Here is an 8,511-nt window from a genome sequence, read left to right on the forward strand (position 1 = left end):
GCTGCCAGAGGGATGTCTGATTGCCATCTTAGGCCCAATCCCCCCGGGGAGTGGGCTTAAGCCAGCAGGTGGTCATCCCCCGAGGAGTCCCAGACTGTGAGAGGACACAGGCCAGGCTGAGGGACCCCCCTTTCCCCCGGAGTGCACAAATTTTGTGCACCGGGCCTCTAGTATATAATAAAAGGCTAATATGCAAATTGTCCCCTTGGGAGTTGGACCGACCGGGAGTTCAACTTCTCGCTATGACATGCACTGACCACCAGGGGGCAGCATGGAACAAAGGAAGGCCTCGGCCAACAGCGGGCAGCCAAGGGAAGGAAGGCCCTGATTGCCAGCCAGGCCTAGGGACCCTACCCGTGCACAAATTTCGTGCACCAGGCCTCTAGTGTGAAATAAAATAGTAGGGAATTTGTATGATTGTCTACACCAGTGGTTCTCAACCTTCCTAATGCTGCGACCCTTTAATACAGTTCCTCATGTTGTGGTGACCCCCAATTTCATTGTTACAAATTGAACATAATTAAAGCATAGTGATTAATCACAAAAACAATATGTAATTATATATGTGTTTTCCGATGGTCTTAGGCAACCCCTATGAAAGGGTCGTTCGACCCCCAAAGGGGTCGTGACCCACAGGTTGAGAACCGCTGGTCTACACCATTCTATTTCATATGCTGTTCCTTTCTAGATTGGGCATCTCTGACTAAGTTAAATCTAAGATCTGAGATAATGGCACTAACATTTTACCTCTTATTATGCATTTTCTTTTTTTATTATCCTCACCTGAGGATATTTTTTCCAATGATTTTTAGAGAGAGTGGAAGGGAAGGAGGGTAGGGTGGAAGAGGGAGAAAGAGAGAGACATCAATGTGAGAGAGACACATCGATTGGTTATGTCCCACACACTCTCCAATTGGGGCCGGGGATCGAGCCTGCAACCCAGGTATGTGCCCTTGATGGGGAATTAAACCTGAGACCCGTAGGTGTATGGGCCAACAATCTAACCACTGAGCAATAGCAGCCAGGGCTTATTATGCATTTTCATAACGCAGTATCATTTACTAAGTACATATTATCTTATTTGGACCTTTTTTTACAATTAGCTCCCTTATTCTCAATAAACTGAGGTTTTGAATAGCCGAGGGTACATGCCCCTAAGAAAAAAAACATTCAGGCAGATCTTCTGACAGAAGCTATCTTCTGTCATACAATCATTTCCAAAAAGCATTCTAGAATTCAGTCAGGTTGAGGAACAATTTTTGTAATCATATACATATACAAAACAGAAAAGCCAAGACACTAACAGTTTCTTGAATTCTGAAGGAATCTATAGGACACTGGGTCTCTTTTCCATAGTCCTACTTCACAATCTAAACATGGAACAGAAACCACTGAATCAACCAATAGCAATCTCTTCAGCCTGTAATATATACATACAAGGTTGAGATTTCATAGAATTCTTTGATTAAAATGGGCTTCTTTATCAGAAAAGATTAGTATAAGCTTGTGATATCCTCAAAAGTGATACCCTTATGCCAGCATAAGGCTTTGCAAAAGGTAATTTCATTATTTCTGAGCAATAATATTATAAATACTCTACCATTCCTCTTCCTTGAGATATTCTAGGTGACGTCAAAGTATAAAGCAATTAATAGTCCTGCAATTTAAACTCTGGGTGGGTGGTTAATTATTAGATGGTGAAAGCTCTGAGATTGCTAGTAAAGACTGCAGATTAATCTACCCACCCATCCATTCATTCATTCATCAAGAATTTATTGAGCTTCTGCTCCAGCCAGACACTGGTAAGGATTAAAGATACATTATAGTTGCCCTTAGAAAGTTTACTTACAATGTGATGTAAAAAAAAAAAAAAAAATTCTGTCAAATAGCCATAAAAATAAATCTAAAATTGCAACTAGTGTTGGTGGTGCAAACAGCAAGGGCTTTGGAACCAAACTGATCAGTTTGAATCCTGGCTCTGAAATAAAGTTACCATAGACAAGTAACTTAGTAACCTCTGAACCATTATCATAAATGAAACATATTACCTACATCTCATAAATGTTATGAAGATTAAATAAAGTAACATAAATTATCTAATAAAGTATGGCACACCTAGTAGATGCTCTGTCCGGTAACTACTCTTTGAACATCATTAATATTAACTACCACTTTTGACTCTGAAACAATCTTACCTCTGAGGCAGAGATGGAGTATTTCTTGAGGTGGTTCCCTTGACTTCCAGGGCAGAACGAGCATTTGAGGGAATGGACTGTTGCACCAGATTTTCTTTTTCTGACTCTTTGTAGTAAGTGTTGTCAACTGCAGGAGAGTAAAAACCAGTCAGCACTCAGCCCTAGCCAGTGTGGCTCAGTTGGTTGGAGCATCCTCCTGTACGCCAAAAGGTGGCAGGTTTGATTCCCAGTCAAGGCACATACCCAGGTTGTGGGTTCAATCCCCAGTCTGGTTGGGGGCACATGCGAGAAACAACCAAGCGATATTTCTCTCTGACATGGACGTTTCTCTCTCTCTCTCTCTCTCTCTCTCTCTCTCTCTCTCTCTCTCTCCCCCTCCCTTCCTCTTTCTAAAAAAATAAGTTAAAGTAAAACAAACAAACAAAACTAGTCAGTACTCAAATCTCAAGAAAATAAGTTAAAAATAAGATATACACAGGGGGACAAAAGTAGGTTTACAGGTGTTCATATGGAAAAACAATACAATAATTAATAATACAAGAATATACTGTGTTTTGCGTACTCACAACTGTAAACCCGCTCCCCCGCCCCACCATGTATATATATGCTTAAAATAGGATTCTAGATTGAAAATTTTATGTGTGTGTGTATACATATAGCCCTAAGCAATTGAACCTTTAGTTCTAGTGAAATGTTCCACGGAAGACCTTAGGCACCACCTCAGAAAAAAAAAATCCCAAACACATCCTCATGACATCTTATTTATTTTTACTTTTTGTTAATTCCACCCGAAGATATTTTTTCCCATTAATTTTTTTAAAGTGGAAGGAAGGAGGGAGGGAGAAAAACAGTAATGTGAGACACATAGATCAGTAATCTCCCACGAGTGCCCAATCCCAGGGCCGGGAAATCAAACCTGAGGCCCCTGGGTTCATGGCCTGACGCTCTAACCAATGTGTCACACCAGCCAGGTCATGATATTTGAAAGGGATAAAATTTTAAAGCTTTCACAGAGAAAAAGAAAACACCTGAGATGCAAGGAAAATAAGATAAGCTGAATTCCTCATCAGTGACACAGGATGATAGAAGATTTAAAAAAAAACAATGCCTTCATTCATAGTAGTCAAAACAATTTTTTTAAATCTACAATTCTATATTAAGTCAAACTTTCAATTGTATTATGAATGTGGGATGATGAAATTTTGAGACATGAGAGAACTCAAAGTTCTCTTCTCCTGCACCTAATCTTGGGAAGTTCCCAGAATATGTACTCCAACAAAATGAAGGACAAATAAAAGAATATAAGAAAGAAACATAGGATCCAGAAAATATCAGCAAAGATATTCAAAAGATATTAAGAAAAATAATGTCCTCCCTTAAAAAGCAGTTATAACTTCCAAGGATACTGTCCAATATGAAGCAAGCTAAAGTACGACAGTAATTTAAGTAACTGGTGAAGTTTAAAGAAAAGAGAATCTTCCTGACCTTGATGTCAGGATCACCTTTATGTGGCCCACAGACTTTGACAATGGAACTGTGGAGAACCAAGGAGAACCAAGAAGAAATGCAGCCGCACATCACATTAACTGACCTGTCATCAAATAATATTTACATAAACATAATGTAAATATTGCTGATACAATCAAATTTTCAGGCATTATGTGTATAACCACAATTTAAAACACTAAAAGTTTAAAGATGTAGCATTTGAGGAAGGGGACTAGGTATAGGGGTGTGAAAGAAAAGAAGGTATTTTATTTTATTTTTAATATCTTTTATTGATTTTACAGAGAGGAAGGGAGAGGGATAGAGAATTAGAAACACTGATGAGAGAGATACATCCATCAGCTGCCTCTGGCACACTCCCCACTGGGGATGTGCCCGCAACCAAGGTACATGCCCCTGACCGGAATCGAACCTGGGACCCCTCAGTCCACAGGCCGACGCTCTATCCACTGAGCCAAACCGGTCATGGCGAAAGAAGGTATTTTATTATTAAACATCAAGATATTACCATGGCCATCATGAAACAGAAACAGAGAAAAAGTGCTCAGAATACTGAGAAAGGAATAATCAAGTAAAGGCTTCATGGAAGAAACAGCATTTGATGGTACAGCTTATGAATTGAGCCGTGATAAAAGAAAAAAACTGTATGACAGGGGAGAAAAGGCCATAAAAACAGATTCCATGCATTATTTATTCCAGAGAACAATCACTGGGCTCACCGACTAAAGAAATTTTTTTGGAAGGAAAATAAAGACATCAAAAAAAACAAAAACTGATAGATTATGACAAGGCTATAATAGAGACACTTATTCCTAATTAAAAGGAAGAGATTATGATATTACATTTTAAAAAGACCCAATTTACACTGCCTACAAAAAATGTACTTGAAATATAAAGACAATGCTAAATGCTAATACTAATCAAAAGAAAACTGGAGTTAATATCAAAGTAGATCTCAGAGCAAAGAATATTACTAGAGATAAAGAAGATAATTTCAAAATGATAAAATGGTCAATTCATCAAGATGACTTAACAACCTAAGTATTTATGTACCTAATAACAGAGCTTCAAAATACACAAAGCAAAAACTACAAGAAATAGGCAAATCCATAATTATAGTCTGAAATTTAATATTTCACTAATTGATGGAAGAAGCTGACAGAAAATCAGTAAGAATATAATAGCCATAAATAATATATGCGTGAATATGCACGGCTATATTCCAATAAAACTTTTTACATATATATGTTCTAGTCAACTCATCAAGAAGATGTAACAATTAGACACATATGTACCTAACAACAGCGCCCCAGATATATAAAGGAAAAACTAACAAAATTGACAGAAAAAAATAGGCAATTCAACAATTATAGCTGAAGACTTCAATATCCCCACTTTCAGTAATGGATAGAACAATTAGAAGGTCAATAAGGAAATAGAAGACTTGAGCAATACTATCAACCAACTTGACTTAATTAACATTTACGTAACTCTCCACCCAATGACAGCAGAATACACATTCTTTTTAAGTGCACACTCAACATTTACCAAGACAGACCTTCTGGCCATGAAACAAATCTCAATACATTTAGAATGATTCCATTATTGACCACAATGGAATTAAATCCATCAAGAAATCAATTCTGGAACCCCTGCAAATATTTGGAAATTAAAACTTCTAAATAACATATAAGTAAAATTTGCAACTAGTAGATCAGTCCTGAAGATGTAGGCATAGCATAGAGATTATAGTCAACAATACTGTATATAAACTTCAAAGTTGTTAAGAGACCAGATCTTAATTGCTCTCAAAACAGAAAAGAATTATGTGATGTGACAGAGATAAGGGATATAAGATCCATAAGAGATATAACCATCCTTATTTATTGTTGGTCTCATGTCAGGGTTTGTGCCATATCACAGACCCAACATCAGGCAATCCTATCTCTGTTTAGGGCTAGATTCTAAGTAGCATAACCCATCCATTTTGAGCCTTGACCTATGAAACCAGAGGTCGCAATTCAATTCCTGGTCAGGGCACATGTCCAGGTTGTGGGCTGGATCCCCAGTGTGTGGCATGCAAGAGGCAGCCAATCAATGATTCTCTCTCATCATTGATCTCTCTCTCTCTCTTTTCCCCTCTCCCTTCCTCTCTGACATCAATAAAAGATATATATATATTTTAAAAATTAATTAGGAAGCCAGGCTGGTATGGCTCAGTTGAATGAGCACCATCCCATGCACCAAGAGTTTGCCGGTTGTATTACCAGGGCACATGCCTGGGTTGCAGGCTAATTCTCCAGTAGGGGGTGTGTAGGAAGGCATGTAGGAGGCAGCTGATCAATGTTTCTATCTCTTTCCCTCTCCCTCAAAATAAATTTTTCAATAAAAACATTTAAAATAAATAAATAAAGCCCTAACCGGTTTGGCTCAGTCGATAGAGCATCAGCCTACGGACTCAAGGGTCCCAGGTTCGATTCTGGTCAAGGGCATGTACCTTGGTTGCGGGCACATCCCCAGTGGGGAGTGTGCAGGAGGCAGCTGATCGATGTTTCTCTCTCATCGATGTTTTTGACTTTCTATTCCTCTCCCTTCCTCTCTGTGAAGAATCAATGAAATATATTTAAAAAAAGAAGAAGAAAAATAAATAAATAAATAAAAATGAATTGGGGTGGGGTAGCAAGAGGGAAGTGAGTATAGTTATAAAAGGGCAACACAAGGCTCCTCATGATGTTAGAACTGTTCAATATCTTGACTCTGATGGTAGACCCAGAAACCTACACAGATGATAAAATTGCATAGAACTTACTACACATAAACAAAAACAAGTAATAGTGAATTGGAAAATCTGAGTAAGACTGGTGTATTGTTCATCACTTGCAATATATCAATGTATCATATCAAGTTGTCCGCCTTAAACTTATATGTTACATGTCAATTATACCTCAATTTTAAAAAATGAGTGAAAGAAACTATCAAAAGGAATATTAAAAATATCTTGCCAGCGCATGGCTCAGTGGTTGAGTGTTGATCTATAAACTAGGAGGTCACAAGTTCAATTCCCGGTAAGGGCACATGCCTGGGTTGAGGGCTCGATTCCCAGTATGGGGTGTGCAGGCGGCAGCCAATCGATGATTCTCTCTCATCATTGACGTTTCTCTCTCTCTCTCCCTCTCCCTACCTTTCTGAAATCAATATATATACATATTTTAAAGTATCTTGAATGGGCCCTGGCTGGTGTGGCTCAGTTGGTTGGGAGTCACGTACCATAAGGTTGATGGTTCAATTCCCAGTCAGGGCACATGCCTGGGTGGCTCAATCCCCAGTAGGGGGTGTGCGGCAGGCAGCCTCTTTTGAATGGAATGAAAATGAAAACACAATATATCAAATTGTGGGATGCCATTAAAGCAATGATTTTCAGAGTGCAGCAAGAATTTGACTATCATGACTATCTTGTCAGGGGCCCTGACCTCTTTTCCCTTAAATTGTCAAATAAAAAAATGACAATAGCCAACACAACAATAGCCATCTGGTGTGAATGCCCTGTCTTGAACCATAAATATTTAAGTCACATAATAGAGTTGCACCTTATAAGTTACTTCACAAAGTAAGGTTGCATCTGATTGGTTAATTCTTGGTACCAAAAATCCTTATATACATATACTAGAGGCCCAGTGCATGGATTTGTGCACCAGTAGGGTCCCTTGGCCTGGCCTGCGGAAATCGGGCTGAAACTGGCTCTCTGACATCCCCCAGGGGGTCCCAGATTGCAAGAGTGCGCAGGCCAGGCCAAGGGACCCCACCAGTGCACAAATACGTGCACCAGGCCTCTAGTATGCATATAAGATCTTTGGTTAATCTCTTCCAGCCCTCCCCACTGCCCCCTTCCCTCTGAGATTCAGTCTGTTCCATGTTTCCATGCCTGTGCCTTGAACATCTGCCCCCTGGTGGTCATTGCGCATCACAGCTACCGGCCGGTCGGCTGGTTGGCCAGTCAACCAGTTGCTTAGACTTTTATATATATAGAAGATAGGCACCTGATTTCTTAAAAAGTCACTTTGGAGGAAAAAGGATAGATAATTACTATTTATTATTTTTTTTGTAAACCAATCAAAATTCTACCCTTTTGTGTCTGTCAGATTGGCAAAAAATATATTTTTTAGTGTGTTGCAGAATTTTAGTGATTTAGTTTATGTGTGTCATGAGATAAAAAAAAGTTGAAAATTGCTACACTAAAGCAGTACTTGGGGGAAATTTATAGCAATAAACACAGTAAAAAAAGAAAAAAAGATCTCAAATAATGACTTCAGTTGCCACTTTAAGACACTAAAAAAAAGCCCACCCCATGTGGCTCAGTGGATGAACATCAACCTATAAACCAGGAGGTCACGGTTTGATTCTGGGTCAGGGCTGCATCCCCAGTAGGAGGCATGTAGGAGGCAGCCGATCAATGATTCTCTCTCATCACTGATATTTCTATCCCTTTACCTTCCTCTCTAAAATCAATTTAAAACAAAATCAATCTACACTAATAAAAGAGAAACATGGTAATTGGCGTACGACCGCTACCCTTCCCATTGGCTAATCAGGGAGATATGCAAATTAACTGTCAGCCAAGATGGCGGCCAGCAGCCAGGCAGCTGATGCAAAACATGAGGCTTGCTTCCTTCATTGAAGGAGGAAGCCAACGTTCCCCGCCTGCGCCTGCGCTGCCGGCCTCTGAGCTGGCAGTTTGAAACTTTGTAACACTTTCAGCCTGCCGGGATCTCAGAGCTAAAGTTATACATTGTTTCGATTATAGAACCAGCAG

The 8,511-nt window shown here is 39.3% G+C and overlaps 1 protein-coding gene across 4 annotated transcripts in view; it reads right to left on the reverse strand.

The window, feature by feature from the left end:
- TPX2 (TPX2, microtubule-associated) overlaps window positions 1-8,511 on the reverse strand; it is a 62,046-nt gene that overhangs the window by 28,485 nt on the left and 25,050 nt on the right. For all 4 annotated transcript variants that reach the window (XM_014550705.1, XM_014550707.1, XM_014550706.1 and 1 more), the window contains one exon: window positions 2,196-2,322. In XM_014550705.1, coding sequence (XP_014406191.1) covers window positions 2,196-2,322 — 127 coding nt within the window. The remainder of the gene's footprint in view (window positions 1-2,195; window positions 2,323-8,511) is intronic.

The sequence above is a fragment of the Myotis brandtii genome, unplaced genomic scaffold (genome assembly GCF_000412655.1).
Source record: "Myotis brandtii unplaced genomic scaffold, ASM41265v1 scaffold61, whole genome shotgun sequence".
NCBI lineage: Eukaryota > Metazoa > Chordata > Mammalia > Chiroptera > Vespertilionidae > Myotis > Myotis brandtii.